Source organism: Ursus arctos, chromosome X, assembly GCF_023065955.2.
Source record: "Ursus arctos isolate Adak ecotype North America chromosome X, UrsArc2.0, whole genome shotgun sequence".
NCBI lineage: Eukaryota > Metazoa > Chordata > Mammalia > Carnivora > Ursidae > Ursus > Ursus arctos.
Genome location: NC_079873.1, coordinates 64447719 through 64465997, shown reverse-complemented (window position 1 = coordinate 64465997; position 18279 = coordinate 64447719). Strand labels below are relative to the sequence as shown.

At 37.4% G+C, this 18279-nt stretch overlaps 1 protein-coding gene across 2 annotated transcripts in view; it reads left to right on the top strand.

Annotated features, from left to right (window-relative positions):
* Window positions 1–7431: 7431 nt before the first annotated feature.
* BRWD3 (bromodomain and WD repeat domain containing 3) overlaps window positions 7432–18279 on the top strand; it is a 219772-nt gene continuing 208924 nt past the window's right edge. The window contains exons 1-4 of one of the 2 annotated variants that reach the window (XM_026480138.4): window positions 7432–7778; window positions 7901–7959; window positions 8161–8190; window positions 8600–8659. In XM_026480138.4, the coding sequence (XP_026335923.1) occupies window positions 7748–7778; window positions 7901–7959; window positions 8161–8190; window positions 8600–8659 (180 nt within the window). In that variant the 5' untranslated portion in view covers window positions 7432–7747. The remainder of the gene's footprint in view (window positions 7779–7900; window positions 7960–8160; window positions 8191–8599; window positions 8660–18279) is intronic. The other variant, XM_026480137.4, reaches the window with a different exon arrangement.

The following is an 18279-nucleotide window of genomic DNA, read 5'->3' as shown; positions in this document are numbered from 1 at the left end:
TGGCATTCAAAGCTTTTGTTCCTTTACTGAGTTTTTGCAAATGTGTTTTGTTTATTTCTGATAGTGGGGTGTTGAGGTCCCCTACTATTTTTGTATTTTTATCTATATGTTTCTTTATTCTGGTTAAGAGTTGGCTTGTGTATCTTGCTGCTCCCCTGTTGGGGGCATATATATTTATAATTGTCATATCCACTTGTTGGAAACATCCTTTAAGAATAATACAGTGCCCTTCTCTGTCTCTAACTATAGTCTTTAGTTTAAAATCCAATCTGTCTGCAATGAGAATTGCTACCCCAGCTTTCTTTTGAAGTCCATTTGCGTGAAAGATGGTATTCGATCCCTTTGCTTTCAGTCTGAATGTATCTTTGGGTTCAAAATGAGTCTCTTGTAGACAGCAAATGGATGGGTTATATCTTTTTATCCAATCTGCAACCCTGTGGCGTTTTGTGGGAGCATTCAGGCCATTTACGTTGAGACTGAGTAGTGAGAGATATGATTTTAATGATGCCATGTTGCCAGGAAAGTCTTTGTTTCTATAGATTGTGACTTTCAATTCTGTATCACTCTTGGGGCCTTCTTACGTTTATAGAACCACCCTTAATATCTCCTGTAGGGCTGGTTTCGTGGTTACGAAAACTGTCAATGACTGGTGATTCTGGAAGGTCTTTATTTCTCCATCAATTCTGAATGACAGCCTTGCTGGATAAATCCTTGGCTGTATGTTTTCCTCACAAGAGCTTTAAAAATGCCCCCCCCAACCCTTCCTCTCATTTCAGGTCTGTGTAGACCAGTCTGACATAATCCTGATAGTCTTGCTTTGGTACGTGAGAAATTTCATTGCCCTGGCTGCTTTCAATACTGTATCTTTGTATCTAATATTTGCGAATTGCACTATGACGTGACGTGGCGCAGGTTTGTCGTGGTTGAGCTTGGGAGGGCTCCTCCCTGCCTCTTGGACACGAATGTTTGTTCCTTTGCTAGATTAGGGAAGTTTTCAGCTACAATTTGTTCAAATATCTCTTCTAGACCTCTCTCTTTCTCCACCCCCTCGGGGATGCCGATGATTCTGACATTGGAACGTTTCATTGAGTCAGTAATCTCCCGTAACCTACATTCTTGAGATTGGATTTTTTTGAGCCAAGTTTCTGTTTTAGCCTTCTCTTCTACTAACCCATCCTCCAATTCACCCATACGTTCTTCTGCCTCATTTACCCTGGCCGTCGGAGCATCTAGTTTTGACTGCATTTGATTTATAGTATTTTTAATTTCTGCAGATTCGCTCTCATTTCCACCCTTAGAGATTCTATATTCTCATTAATATTTTCGTTAATATTTTTTCAAGTACACACATCATCTTGAGCAATGTTACTCTGAACTCCATTTCTGATAATTTCGTTATATCCATATCCATTTGTTCTGTGGCAGAGGCCATAGACTCATTGTCTTTTCTTTGCTGGGGGGGATTTCTCCTTCTCGTCATTCTGATGAGGAGAGATTGAGGGGTTGTCCAGAGCCCAAATTATTGCCAGGACCCACTCAGTGTGCACTTGTGTTATAGGGATCTTAGGGATGTGGGCTTCTTGATTTTTCAGCCTGCCTTCTGGGGTAGGTGCCTGCCGAGCCGATACTCAGGCAACCCTGTTTGGGTAGGTCTCCCTGTCTCCTGAGAGGGTTATGGGGTTGGGCACACTGTGAGCCGGTGTTTCCAGGCTTTTGTTCTCTGGTGGCTTTCCGTGGCGGTTTGCTGTGCCTCTTTTGAGAGTCAGAGCAGCAGTAGCCGAATCTCAGCCTCTGTCTCAGAACAGAGGAATCGCAGACCACTCTCCACTGGGGTTCTGGCCACTTTAACTCTGTTTCTGTTGGTGCTGCTCAACCCTGCAGCGTCCAGGGATGTGTGCCCCACAGATGGCGTCCCAGCCCTCACTTCCAAGGCTGGCACATCTCTGTCCTTTGTGTTTCTCACAGTGCCAGCCGCCAGCTGCCTTGCGTGCTCTAGAGCTCTGTTTCAGTGTGGTTCGCAGGCGCTCTGGAGCTCTGGTTTTTAGTCTGGTCATGCCCGTGTTCCCTGGCTCAAGGTCTCAGTCTGCTCTCTCGCAGGTGCCAGTCTTAGAGTCAGCCTGCTCCCCAGTGCAGGTGGCTACTGCTTCCTGGCGCTCGAGCGCGGTGGCTCCCTCCCCCTTCCGTTTATCTTCAGATATCTGTGCGCGGCTTCACAGCTCCCCGCTTCATACCTCAATACTCATTGCTGGATATGTTCATTTGTAGTGATCCAGATGTATCTTCCTGTGTCTCAGGCTGATTCCGTGGATGTTCAGGATGGTCTGGTACCTGTCCAGCTCAACTCAGGGGACCAGCTGAAAAAGGGGACCCCTACTCCTCCGCCATCTTAACTCCTTCCTCACAATCTGATCCATTCAAATTTGAGTTCCTTTGAAGGGATATTTGTTTAGATCAGTGTTTGAGATTTGCTCTGATCTCAGGATGGCTCTTTTCAGATGCCTTTCCTCTATTTCTCTCCATGAAATAACGTTTAAGGTTTCGCGTATAATTCAAATGGGTATCAATTTCTTTCCAGTTACATTTTGCCACTACCTTCACTGTCTGTTAGAGTACTCTCAGGCTTAAATTTCTTCACAACCTCTTGTAAATAAAGTCAGTTCCTATGGGGAAAGATTCATAGTTCTCTCTTCTAGGCCCTCCTGCTTTCCTAGTGCAGATTCTCTGAGGTACAGCTCTGGTACTGAGGGCCAGCATAGTGGCATACTTCTCTATGACATCCCAGCTTTTGGAGATGAGTGCTTAGTGTAAGAGGTATGCAGCAGACTTAGGTCTCTTTGCCTTGCCTGTCTTAGCATGCATTTCCTGTGCCACATTTTGGTGCAAAGGTAATCAAGGCCCCAGTATTCTTAGTGCTACCATGTCCCATATATAGCCTTGTCACAGAAATGGCAGCTGGGTGAAAGAATGATGCCCACCATGTCTTGGCTGCACTGGATCAGAACTTAGCCTTAACAACAGTTAGTTGGGGGAAGTATGAGAAACACTTATGTTCTGTGCCACACAAGAAGATAGCCCTTCAACTTAGAACTAAGGGGAGAGGAAGCCATATATTTTTAGTTATTTTACTCTGCAGTGGAGTTTCTCCTTAGATAAGTTTGTGTGGGGGGAAGGAGGAAGTGGTTCTTCATTCATATACCATAAAGTTTCATTGTTTCTAAAGTTTTAGATTTTCTTAAATATGTGCTTTTTTTCATTTATTTTTTGCCATTTTAAGACCATTTCTAGAGATTTTAAATGGTTGTTTATGTTTTGTAATTTCCACTAGTTTCACTGGGAAGCTTATTCACAAAACTCTTCACGCTGTTATCCTGGAAGTAGAATCTATCCATTCACATGTAATGCTGTTATTGAAGTAGTTGGATTTATGTCTATTATTTATTTATTTTTTCTATATGTCTCATGTCTTTTTTTGTCCTATTCTATTCTCTCTTTGCGTTAAGTAAATATTTTCTAGTGGAACTTTTTAAAATTATTTTTTCACTATTTTTTAAGTTATTTTCTTAGCAGTCCTAGGGCTTAGGATATATCTCTTAGCAGAATATAGTTCACTTTTATACTAACTTAGTTCCTTGAGATACAGAAATGTTACTCCTGTATAGTTCTATTCCCTCTTCTTTCTTTTTTTCCTATTTTTTATGCATATTATATCTATTTAATATGTTAAAATATATTAATATATCATAATATATGTGATATATTTAAAAAATCTAAGAATACATTATTTTAGTTATCACATTTTATAAACTTTTAAGAAAATGAGATAAGAAAATAGAACTATTTATTTATACAGTTTATTATATTAATCTCCTAATTTACCACTTCCGTCCCTCCATCTCAAGATTCCCTACTTTTTAATTTCTTTTTTTTTTGTCATACTAGGGATATTTGCTAAATTTCAAACTTGGCCTTCCATTAACATTATTTTTAAGGAGACAGAATAAAATAAATAATTTTGGGTTTAATTATGTCCCTTCCAAAAGATATGTCCATTTCCCCATCCCCAGTATGTGTGAATACAACTTCATTGGAAAATAGTGTTTTTGCACATGTAAATCATTCAGGTTCTTGAGAGATATTATTCTGGATTTAGGGTGGACCTGAAATACAATGCCTGGTGTTTTTATAAGAAAGAGGAGAGGGGGTTTTAACACAGGGACACACAAGTAAGACCATATGAAGATGGAGTCTGGAGTTAATGGTGCCACAAGCCAAGGAATGCCAGGAGCCACTAGAAGCTGGAAAGGGCAAAGAAGGATTCTCTACTAGAGATTTTGGAAGGAGTGTGTCCCTGCTGATACTTTGATCTTAGATTTCTGGACTCTAGAACTATGACAGAACAGACTCCTCTAGTTTTAAGTCATCCTGTTTGTGTTAATTTGTTATGGCAGTCCTAGGAAACTAACACACCCAATCAGGCAAACATTCCAGATTTGTTTCTTTGTAAATCCATGTTTGCTTTCATTTATGAAAATTTCCTTCCCCACCCAATTAAGTTTTTGGGCACAGGGTTAATACTGGTGACTTTAACGGCAACGAAGTAATTCAAAGTATTTGGCTTATCACAAAGAGCAATGAAAACTTTTTGTGTTAACATATACATTCTAATAACTTTCTTTTTGTCAACCTAGTAATTAAAGTCAAGAGAAAAGCAAGGAAATTGTGCCAGTTTATTGATTTGCTGCTTATCATCTCTAAAATTCTCCCTTCTTGACTGCTCTATGAAAATGGATCTGGGACATTTATTTATTTATTTATTTATTAAGATTTTATTTCTTTGACAGTGAGAGAGAGAGGAGAGTGAGAGAGCACACAAGCAGGGGGAGCAGCAGGCAGAGAGAGAGGAAGAAGCAGGCTCTGTGATGCAGGGCTGGATCCCAGGGCCCTGGGATAATGACCTGAGCAGAAGGTAGACACTTAACTAACTGAGCCATCCAGGTGCTTGGATCTGGGACATTTAAGTATTTTTCTTCTGGTCAGCTAGAACTGAAGCGTTGTCAGTAGATGGAACTGGAAATACAGGGCAGGAAGAAAGGGTTTTGCTTCCTGCTTCTGGCATTTTTACTGGGTAGGCTGCTCCCCCAGCTTGTGCAAATTTCTCCTGTGCCTTTTTCCTGCAGTGCATTGTTTTGGTAGCACTCCCAGCAGCTTCCCCTGGCACTCTTCTTCTGGTGTCTTTGTAGTAACGTCCTTCTGGTGATACAGTTCCTCATGAACACATTTTTCAGACACCCTAGAAGACTGATCCCAGGGCAGAGTTCCAGTGACTTCCAGAGGTTGTAGTTTCAGCAAGTTCCGCCCACAAAGTACCACAGCAACTTTCCTGTCATTTAATGAGTCTTGTCTGGCTTTATTCTCTCCAGCCAAGTCTGGATCTTAGCCCTAAGTGGGAAGTAGGAGTTGAGGGTACTATATCTTAATTCTAGGGGTAGTGGCTATTTTAGCTACTATTATATTATATATTTGCTATTCCTATATTTGTTAGAGTTCTCTTTACTCCTTACAAGATAATCCCTCATTACTCCAATCTCCTGTTATTGTTAATAATTTTGTATCTTAGACTTTCTTAAAAGGCACATAGTAATTTGAACTAATTAGTAATTTGTAGTAATTTTCCCTTTTGATTGCACCCAGACTGATACTGAGGTGATCACTGGAATAACAATGTCCTAGAAAGTTTGAAATACAGTATGAATATATTCACATGACTTTTACAGCAAGCAATTCCTGTGAAGTGGGCACAGCAAGTACTATTACATTTTACAGATGAGGAACAAGGTTCACAGAATACAAGTAAGAATACAAAATCATATAGTCATTTTTATTATCTGTAAAATGGGGATGACAATAAAACCTACCTCCTAGGGTAATTATAAAGATTAAATGAGGTGAAGTATATAAAGTGCTTAGTGCCTGGTAGTGGCTTGATAAATGTTAACTGTTATATATATTATACTTGACTTGTAAAAAATATTCAATCTGGTGCTTTGCTAAACTTTTTGCAACGAGTTGTCTAGGGCTTATATATTTTTTCCATATATATATTTTTTGTTAATGGCATTTTTCAAGTACTATAGCATAACCACCAAAGATGGGACTATCATATCACAATTACCATGTGTAGTTCTTTCTTTCTAAGGGGAAAACACGGCCAGAGTGAGAGCTAAACAACCTAGTGTATGATTATATCAGCATAATGCAATTCTAGACCAACTGTGATCAATGGCTAAACTCTGAGTAAGGAAACCAAATTTCTGAGAATCCATCACTAAACTTAAAAGGTAAACCTTCAAATTTGATTATTTTAATGAATGTAAATAGTACATGCAGCTTAAACATAATCTCTGGTCTCATCGGGTTCGGTTTCTATTAATTACTTTTTCTTTGGTCAAGGCTTGAGGTGGGAACAAAATATTAAGGAAAAGTAGAAAAGGAGACTGTTTATTATATAAGTATCAATTATTCTACAAATCGTTTAATCACTTACGATTTTAGTAACCAAATACTGAAAGTCAGTACTGTACTAAAAATTTAGTATTAAAAAACATTGTCCCAGAGCTTGCATACAGATTTGTAAAAATACATAAAACCACCTTGCATATAGATATGTAATAATACATAAGAATCCATGGTTAATGTAAAATACTTTGACAGAACTTTAAGACACAAATGAAAATTATCCTACAGGAATGAGACAGATATTGCAGGTGTTAAAGTTTCATGAGGGAAAAATAAAATGCTTGATATCTGACAGCATATTCCCCTCACAATATCAGTTGTTAGACCTGGTCCTTATAACAATATGAACCCTGCACTCTGGACTGGTAAGTAAAACATTTTCATGTGATACAAAAACCATTTTAAAGGGAAGCAAGTGTGGTGACATAGGGGCTCCTTTTTCTCCCTCGGTCACAAGATCTTTCAGTGGAGGGCCTCTTTTCAGTGTAGCGGCAAAAAACCAAACCAAACACCAAAACAACAACAACAAAGCCTATTCGGTGACGGGAAGAAAAATAAAGCAGCAGAATCAAGTAAGCCCCTCACTTGTCCCTCCCGGCAACGCCAGAGCGAAAGATCCTCAACAGGACAGAGCCCGACTGCACTCGCAGGAAAGGAAACACACTCAAGAGCTCTCGGAGGAGAACGCCACCATGGAGTTCTACGGCGCCAGCCAGAGCGTCGGCCGTGATTAGCCCCTCCCCCTGTTTCCGGGAGCGGTAGCTAGGCAACCGCCGGCCTCAGGGAGAGAGGAGGATACTCGGTTGCGTTAGTGCCCCTAGCGGCGAACAGCGAGCGCTGCAGTCTCCTCTTACAATTTTTACCCTCCCCTCTCTCCACCCCTTTGCCCCGTCCCCCCACCCCCGCCGCCACTTCGGCTCCTCCCCTCTCTTCTCTCAGGCTCGCTAGCTCGCGCTCGCTCTCGCTCACTCTCGCTCTCTCGCTCGCTCGCTCTCGCTCTCTCTCTCCCTCCTTCCTCTCCGCCTCCTCTGCTCTTGGGCTAGAATATCTATGGGTCGAAACGTGATGCGATGAATCCAAGAGAGACCAGAGAGACCGAAACTAGGACGAGGAGTGGGGCGGAAGCGGTGGGACTCCTGGGCATGGGGGCTTCACCACAATAGAGGCAGCGCCCCCACCCGCCCCCGCCAGCTCCTCCGGAGCGGAGCCCCCAAACCCCCTAGGGAAAAGGATGGCGGCGGCACCTACCCAGATCGAAGCCGGTGGGTAACTGTGTCTGGGGGCTAAGGAGATGGGAGCTTAGCGCGAGGGCTGTCAGTTTCTTTTGAAAAAGCTTCTGTTTTTCTTTACCTCCCTCTCAACCCCTTTTTCCCCTCTTCCACAGAGCTGTATTACCTGATTGCTAGATTCTTGCAGTCCGGACCCTGCAACAAATCCGCTCAGGTGAGAGAGCGAAGGAGATCTGGGAGTCGTGGGGAATGGTCCCAATGGGGAAATCGAGGCATCGGGTGTGCGGTTTCACTGAGGGTGAGGGAAAGGCCGGCCTTGACTAGTCCTGCCGTCAGCGGCTGCGTTCGAAGTGGGGAGGGAGGATGTGTTGATGGCCCGAGCTGCTCCTCATATCCGTGTTTCCCTTTTGCTCAGGTGCTAGTGCAGGAGCTCGAGGAGCATCAGGTACGGAGCCCCTTCGGGAAGACGTGGGGAGGGCTGGGGTGAGACTGGAGGAAGGGGAGGGCAAGTCAGGGGCGGAGGACAGGGGCTGGGAGGGAAGCTTGGATCTGGGCACTCATAACTGTTGTCACTGGAGTGAACCAGCTTCTTCCCTCAAAAGGGGCGGATATCGCCGGGGTCTTAACTCGCCCCCTCTTTATGACCAAGGGAGGCGGTTTTTCAGGATTTCCTCCCCCTCGGCCTCCTCCTTCCTACACTGGACTAGCTTTGAGGCAACAGCTATCGGACCTGGAGAAATACAGACACCAGAGGGTCGGGGACCAGGACCCGGGTTGGGTCGGGTTCATTGGGAGCCAAGGCATGGCCTATATGGTTTGCCCACCCCCCACCCTTTCTTTTCTCCCGGCCCCAGTTGATTCCGCGCCGCTTAGACTGGGAGGGAAAAGAGCACCGAAGAAGCTTCGAGGATCTGGTGAGTAAAGTTTTCATTTCAACTTAATCCAACTCTTTCTCCACTCCCTCCCCACCTTGTTCCTCCAACCCGCTCTCGACCCCTCAGCCAACACTGCTCTAGAGCTCTGTGCTGGGCCGTAGAACGACTGCCCCTTCCCCCCTCCCTGCCAGTCGGAGAAAGGGTACCTTGCCCTCCCCTTGGCTTCGCTTATTTCCACTCGGAAACTTTGAAGAATGTGAGTTAGTTATCAGAGATGCCGTTTTGTGGATTATGAATATGTTACAAACATTGAGAAAGGCCCATTGTAGGGGGAAAAGGGAGAGAAACCTGGGGGTTATCTTGGGGCACGTACTAAGGACTGACGTTGGCCAATGACAGCGTTGGTAACAGCCCAGAGTTCCGGATTAGTGGAAGAAAACTGGTTTCTGGTTGGTCCTGGCTTGAAATACGGGAACTGAGGCCAGGCTTAGTCTTTCGGCGGGGGGGGGCGGGTGTTACGGGGGAGGGGGCTAAGGAGGGGAGTTAACCGACCCTGGATTGGGCAAAACGACACAATTAAAAATAATAGGAAGCATCAAGCGAATTCCAAAATTTGCCGGTTTTAGGTAATCGACTACCGAATCAAAAAGCATAATTATTGTATCTATCACGTTTTAGAAAATAGCTCATTAAATCATTAGATCGCATTTCTGCAGATACATTTTCACTAAATAACAACTGCGGATTATGACCTTTTTGAGAATTGATGAAACACGATTTGGGGTTTAGAAGAGATAACAATGGTTATATTTTTAAATATACTTTAGTAAAGGACCAAAGGCATTGGATTGACTGTGTTGTTTCTCCTACAAATATAATTCATAGTGTCCATGCACTTCTGATCAGCATTGACACATACAAAAAGGTGATGTTTTTTATTTTGGGGAAGATGTCCCCTTGCGTTAGCCTCTGGTACAGTGAATTGGAAGGAAATGAAAGGAGAAAGGGGTGGTGTTACTGAAATCTAAATTCAGCTATCTTTCCTTCAAATAAGATCCAAATGGAGGAAAATGAAAGTTAAAGAAAGTTGAAGGGGTATGGTAGACTCTAAATATAAATAAAATGATTTAATAATACAATATTTAAACTGATTTAGTGTTCATTTGACAATTTTTATATTACAATAATGAGGCCATGTTAATAATTATTACTAAATAATAATTTTAGTTTGCTGTTTTATTTTTTGCAAATCACAAAATGGTGTAATAATTGTAATATGGATAAACCCCACCGCCTATACTATTAATGGTAAAAAATTCTCAGGTGGATAAAAATTATTTTGGAGAAACTGCATGTATTATCATTGTATTTAAGTAGTCAGACTTTTTGTTAGACTGAAGTCCTGCCAAAAAGGGGGCAAAACGGTGCCTACCAATAACTAAACACTTTTTAACTAACTAATGTGGTTTTGAAGATAGAGTTTTATACTGAGATATATTGAAGATGTTTTCATTTATATTTGTCTCTGAACAGACCATTTTAAGCAAATAGCAAAAGGAAACTTAGAAAGCTTTTTTTAAAGAAGAAAAGCTTTTTAAAAATTACTTGACAGTGATAAAAAGCAAATGGACATCAAAATAATTAAAAACAGTCTACTCACCACAAATACACATAAAAACAAAGCAAACCCCCCCAATCCAGTTTATTAGACTTCCTTTTCTTATATTATAGAGGCATATTTTTACATAATGTTAATCAATGTCCATTATATATAAATTACTCTTCAGAAGAAGATAGTACTAATTTATGATGTTACCATCTAGATACTTAGAGTGAGTTTTTAAATACTTTTTAAATCTTTTGGTGGCTTTAATAGGTGAAATAGCCTCTAGTTGATTTAATTAGCTCTTTTTTTTTTCATGATTAGTGAGGCTTAAATTTTAATGTTATTTTTTAAATTGTTATTATCTATTTGTATGTCTCTACATATGCCTGATTTTCACATTTATCTTTTAAATTTATTGTTTTTTTAATATTTCCTTACACATTTTTATTTTTATATACAGAATTTCATCTATTGTTTGAACATTGTCTATAGTGTAGATAGTGCATCTTTTTTGTTTTTAATTTAATTTTCGTATTGTACAGAGGTTTTTATTTTTCTGGGATCCAGTGTTTTTAGGAATATTATATTTTGATAATATGGACCTATTTTAAGTCAAATATGTGTTCTGTACTTATAGATTTCTTTGTAAGGGAAGATGGGCTAGGGCTAAGTGAAAATTTGAACAGAAGGAAAAGAAGTATAGTGGCTGAGAACTGAATGTGCTGTGTTAGATTGATTGGTAGACGTATTAGTTGTATAGTTGCTTAAAATTATTTCACATTGACCTTTGATTTTGTGTGGCTTCATTGTGGAAGAGATGGGTTTTTTTTTTCCTTAGTGTAGGTATTTTTTTAAATGCTGTTAGAACAATGGATTTATACAATGTGATCTTTGATTTAGCTACATGTTTCAGGTTGAAGTTTAGGGCAAGTATAAATAGTAAAACCTTATATGTACTTACAGTATTTATAAGTAGTATAATTCTGTATGTTAAATTATATAGCAGTACTTCAAACTGAAGGTATACTCGGGGATGAGAAAGGAAAGAATACAATGCATGATGAAGAGGTAAAGGATTATAAACAAGGATATCAAAATACTGAATTAAGATTGCATTTCCATGTATGCTATGTCTATGAAACAAAACTCCTGCCTTTCTGTCTGTATGTGTACTTTCACTTAAATTGTATGTGCTGCTTAACTTGATTTATCCGGAATAATATTAAGATAATAAGTTGGATTTCTTCAACACTTCATTTCTGTTACTATTATGCATTCTAGAAATCCCTCTTTTTTCTTTCTTAAATCTGATTTAGTGTTTTACTTATAATTTAGGAACAAAAGGAAAGGTGGTATTTTGTTAAAGCTATTAGTAGGCAAGTATTGACGTATTCAGATCTGAAGTACCTTTTAAAATAAGAGCCCGTACATGAAATGTTTGTCAGTTTATGTTGAACTGTAAGGTTTTTGAATATGACATTCAAAATAAAGCATTCTAAATTAACTTTCAGAATTTTAAGTAATGATACAGGGAGAAATTTGAAGTCATGGTGAGTGTTTTTGAAGTTTGATCTGGACATTTTTCATTTCTGCTTGACTCTTATTTACAACGTAATAGAATTAGATTTGCTTCTTACAATTCATCTTATGGTAGATAATTTAAATAATTACAGATGTCTGTTCATTTGTGGTGACCCTGTTGAATTGTTGGCTATTTTATTGCTTCCTCCTTGGTGCTTTATTGGGGACTACAAACATAGTAATGAGGGGTATATGTGTATGTGTGTGTTTAAATGAAGTTTTTGTTAACATACAAATTTTATATATTGAAATTGTGACTTCGAAACTTTTTTGAAGGCATGTTTTAATATTTTTTAATGATTTTAAGGGGACTTGTATCATAAGACTGAGCCAAAGGCATAACTGTCTTTAGGTATGGTATATATTTTTACATTTATTCAGAATTTTTCATGTATAGAATTGAAAGCCCTAATTACTGTTTTCATTTAGAGTAACATAGATTGTATTACCTTCATTTTATATTCAACAGACTTGAAGCAATTTTATGCTATTGAAAAGTTTATCAAGATTGTATCTCAGTTACTATCTTAAAAAAATTTATACATCTATGAAGATATATATCATTACAAGAACTTGCATCTGCTTATAATATTTGCAAGTTTAAAAAGTGCTTTCACATTATCTCATTTGATGCTCACCAAGTACTTTAAAATACTGTATTTGAATTCCTGAAATACCTGTATTTTTTCTTACCTTACCCAGCTCTTGTTCTCTAATTACTAGTAATAGCTTAAATTGTCTATTAGAACAGTAGAATGATTTTTGAGTGCTGGTGGCATAGTTATTGCATCTCTAAGTGTGGAAGTAGTTTAAGTGTGTGTGATTTATTAACTGCTATGTGGATGCACAGCCATAGTTAGGAAGAACAGAATGCATCATGGGAAACCAAAAGGCTTGTGCTGCTCAACCCCGGTGTGAATATAATGCTAACTGATAGGTCCAAGGAAACTAGTATTCCTCACTTTTCATTTGTTTGAACCATATGTACACTTTTGCTTTCTGTAATATGTTGGTTTTAGCTATTTGTCTGGATTGATCATTGTCTTTTTTTCACACTTTGGCTCTAAGAACATACTTTCAATGATTAAATTCCTTTTGGAGATTTATCATTAGTTCTAGAAAACTGGTATCTCAATACAAATGAGATGACATCAAGAAAGTGAAGAGAGCTGCTGTTACGGAGTAAGAATTAAGGTTGGGTGAATGTTCCTTATAAAATTTTGTCCTGAAAGCATCTTTGTCAATTTGAATATTAGTTTGTGTGTTTTTGTTCTTGGTTTACTGATGTTGATTACTGATTGATTAATAAACATTTTTTTTGGTAGAGAGCAAAAAGTAATTTGAAGTCAATTTAGTGTTTGGGTCAAATTTCAGAGATGCCCTTGTTTGACATTTTTCATAAAGGATTTTGTGAGTGGTAGAAAAGATCATAAGATTTAGTTGGGAAGATAGTCTTGCTGAGTGACCCTGGGCAAGTTACTCAACCTCTCAGGGGTTCAGTTTCCTCATATATAAAATAAAACCCCCTATCTATTTTACAAGGTTGTTCTGTGAACCAAATGAGTTAAATATAAAGAATGCATTTTGTTAATTGAAAATGCTGTGCAAATGAATTGGTTACTGCATTTTAAAAATAGGACATAGAGGTTGAATGGAAAATGGGTATCTAAAGAACTATGACCCCAGAATTTATGTGTTCACAGCTAGCTATAGCTATATGTTCACCACCTCATTTTCCTAATATTTTTATAAGGTGAGGGGCATATAAAACAGTACCATTGGAAAAAAGTATTTAAAAAGTGTTAGAATTGAACCAAAATGAGTGCTTTGAAGTGCATCTCTATTAACTCAAACAAGAAATGATTGTTATGTCAAAAGATGCTTAGTGTTATTTGCATTTTTATTAATCAAAGAAAAGTACCTTAGTATGATATTGGTGTAGTATTCACTGTTTTTTAAGAAGTGGGAGATAGGTCTTTCTGATGTGTCTTTGCAGGGATCCTCAACCCTTCTGAGTGATCTTTTCTTATCCTGAACTTATTTCCTATACGTTATTGATGAGTAATTTCTTGTATTTTAAATTGCCTTGTTGAAGATGTTTTCTCATGCCCTTTAATATCTACCATAGTACTTTATAGTAATCTGGCCCTCAGTTATTGTTTGTGTAATTTTCTTAACTTTTTTTAGGAGTATTTCATGATATATATTTCTTAGGCTTATTTAATATGCTAGCTGGAACTAAGTTCCTTTATTGGACCTTTCTCTACTGAGAAACTTCCAGCATGTGGGTGGGTCCCTTGTCCTTGTCCTGATACTATCTGCCCTCAAAGTTATAGTACTTTTGGTACTTGGCTACGGTACTGTAACCCATAGAATATTTGAGCCTAGGTGGGTTACTCTTGGCTGTCTCATTCCTGAGAAAATCTTAAAACTAATAGAAAAAGAAATGCTGTGAACAATGATAAACATTTTCAAAGAAAAGTGATAGGAAATCTTAACACTTTGTAGCCCATTGTACAAATCAGTGTATTATTACAGTAGAAAAGCCTACCTGTTTTAAACACTTTACTATATAATATTGGATGATTGCAGACATTTATATTTTACTGAAAGGTATCAAGAAGAAAATATTAGTTTTTTTGTGTTTTCTTCTAGTCTTATTTTTTTGTATGTGTATTTTTTCACATCAAAATCAGATGATACTCTGAGTTTTTTTATTACTTTCTTTTAACTTAATGTTATGGAGGAGAAGCTTAAACATTGAGGCATATTATGTGTTAGTCACTGTGCAAAGTACGCTTACTGGGTAGGGGTACCTTTCTATTTGCCTGGAATGCCTTCCCTTCCTTTTATCTGTCATGTGAATTTTCACTTAGCCTTCAAGTATGAAATTAGACATGAACCCCACCCCTAGGCTGAAGTAGGTACTGTATTTCTTTGCTTCTCTGAGCTCTTTGTACTACCTCTAGGTACTTGTACTTTGATTTGTTTTATTTACAGGTTTGTTTTATTTACTAGTTTGTTTCCCCCACTGGGACCGTGGGTTCCCTTAGGGCAGCAGTTTAATTGTCTTCCCCTCTCATCTCTATACATTAAATGTCTGAATGAAATACATGAGTGGAATGATTTTGTTTTTGTTTTACAAATCATATAAGGTAGTTATCATTACTCCCTGTTTTACAGATGCAGAAGGTTAGGCTCTCAGACTGAGTAGCTTTGAAGGTCACAGAAGTAGGAACTGAGGATGGTGGAAAAATTAAAATCTAAGTCCTTTCTGCTATATCACACTGCCAGAAGGAGTAACAGCTAGTAAATTTTAGAACCTGAATAATCCAGGCTTCCAGACTTCAAAGTACCATGCATATCTCTATATTATACTTATATTGATGTATTTAAAGCCTTGCTGTATTTTTCAAAATCTATTTTGTTTCTGTCCCTAAATAGAAAAAAAATCATGTGACTAATTTTTATATGTGCTTCTCCCCCCATCCTTCCCACACCAAAAAAAATAAAATCTCAGATAAAATGTTATATTTCACTTACCTGTGTAGTCATGATCTTAGAAAACGAAACACAGGAAAAATTATCACTTTTATTTGTTTTTTGGAGTTATCCTATAATTTCTAAAAGCCAAAGTAAAAATGTCATTATTGCTATCTGAGAATTAGTATTTCAAATGTAGTGCTTGGTATGGGCCTGGCACCCTGAAGTTAGGTACCTTTTGCATTTTATTCAATTCTCAGCTGGATTCCTTTTAACTAATTATGATGAGTAGGATCATTTCCGTGAACTCTCTGTTCTTCTCACTTGTCATAATAATTCTGAAGTTTAGTAATTCAATTGTTGGATTTCCTCTTTAGGTCAGCCAGTCTTCCTATCAAGAAGGTTTATAATCTAGGCTTCATTTAATTTCTTTCAGTTTATTTGAATTTATAGTTTTATTTTTTTGCAGTCTTTGTGTTAGTTATCTTCATGATTTTTCAGTTGCCTTAATAAGACAGTTATAGGAAGAGCAGTGGACAGGGAAACCCAGATTTCTGTACATTCATTGTGACCATCGGACTTCACTTCTCTGGGTGTTTTTCTTACTGTAAGATGTGAAGTTAGGCTAATAATGTGTAAGGACCCTTCTAAATCAAACATTCTATAATTTAACTCCTTGGAGCTGTTTTACAGAATAATATAGAAGTTTGTATTATACTCTTGAACTTTGTTTTTAGAGAATGCTTTTCTTCTGCAGATATCGAAGTACTTGTTATGTACTTGTTGGCCAGAGAGAAAAATGTGGTTAAATAACTGAAATTAGAATATTTGAGCTTTAATTGAAAAGAATGGGTTATAATATCATGTTACAAATTTCATAGACTATTTTAATACATACTTTTAATGTTACTTTTATTATATATCACATTTTATTCATACATAATTCTAATATAGAATTTTTTAAAGACTTAAAAAAGTAATTACTGAGGGTAGCTAAGAGTTCTTATGCCAAAAAAGATGACCTTTAAAAAATTTCAACTTCAATCAAAGCAGATGGATTGAAATAAATGTTGAGTACCACTTATAAGTTCTGAAATTTGATTTAGAAAAAACTATTATTGCAAGAACTGAGCTGATACAGTCTGGAAGCCTGTTGATACTGTTTAAAGGAGACACTAGCATGTTCAACTCAACTGTATTGTTATTACTGTTGTGTTGATAGAATATGTTTATCTACTACTGTTTCATAATCAAATTTTTATTGATTTTAGACGAACGGACTTGTTGAATGGGACCACTTAGAAATTAAGCAGTTTCCAATTGTATAGGGTGGAATTCAAACTTGTAAAATTTATTTTATAGCTTATAATAAAAATCTTCAAGGGGGAGAACTTGGGTATAGATAAGCCTTGTTTTGGTGGCTTAATTAATGACTCTGTATTTTAAAATTATTACTGAGGAATTGATAAAAAGATTTATGTGATTGGCTGAAAATCAAACATCATTGTTTCTATAAAATGAAGTAGCCAGGTGACTTAAGATGTCAGTTTAGGATATAGTTCTGACAGATTTTCTGTAAGAGGGTGATTCTAAAAATTCATATTAGAGAATTATTTTCTGGAATATATGTGGCTAGATATATTGCAATTTCTAGGCAGGTGAGTAACTCTTGAGATGGTTACGGGATGAAAAAAAAAAGAAAATTGATCAAAAAGAAAATGCCAGTTAAGGAGGGCACTTGTAATGAGCACTGTGTGTGATATGCAACTGATGAATCACCAAATTCTACCCTGAAACTAATAATACACTATATGTTAACTAACTTAAATTTAACTTAAATTTAATTTAAAGAAATAAACCAACCCCCCCAACCCAAACAAGCAAACAAACAAACAGAAGAAAAAATGCCGGTAAAGACATGAACTACTATCCTATGTAAAGCCTTCACAGTGTTTACTTGATAAAAAAACTAATGGCTGATAATGGAAGTAGAGTATATCTGAGACAGTGTTGGTGGGGAAAAAAGGCATAAGCTATTATAGATGTTCATATGCAGTATATTAAAGCTTTTTTCTTTGAGGTACATATTTTTCTGGGGTACTAAGTATACTTTCCTGTAGGCATATTTAGGAAATGTTTTAATGTGGAGGGAATGAATTACAAACTAGGATTTAAGGATATCATTGTAGCTAATACATTAAATTGAATCATCAGCTGCTTTGACTTTAGTGTTACCTGTATGTTTTACTAAGAGGTGGTTCTATGTAGTTACTTGCTTCCAAAGCAAACTAGAGATGTGAGAAATAACTGAAAGAATTTGCTTGATCCTTTGTCCCAATCCAGAAGCTAAACCATGTTGACATAAGTATAAAAAAATCAGGCTTGGTTGCCATTCTTTCTGAGCATCATGATAGTTCCCAAGACCCGTGTATTTTGGTAGATTAAAATTAATTTTTGCTGGGACTTAAAAAAGATAATTGGCAGGGAATAATTTTTAAAAACCATGATAGAATCCTAATTCACAGAATTCCGAATACATGTTGGATTGTAGTTCTTCAACGTATGTTTTCTAAGAAAACAAAAAAGGTACCTTGATAGGAGAATCTAAGATTTTTCCTCTGTGAATTCATGTAGTATTTCCTTTAGACGGGCTTTACTTTGGTTTTTTAATGTTCATTGATTCATTGAACAAATACTTACCACGAACACACATAATTTCTTTTCTCATGGTGATCATTAGGGATGATTTACAAAATTATTCTTTTATGTTGTGTTGTTCTTGACCTGGTGATAATATATTGATGTGAGGTCCTATACACACACACACACACACACACACACATACATACACACACACACACACAGAGTATATATTGGTGGATATTATGGTGTATATATGGTAGATATTATATATATGTATTTACATTTTTATTTATATTTTTCATTCTTTCTCTCTCCCTTTATGTCAAGATGAGAATGTAGATTTTTT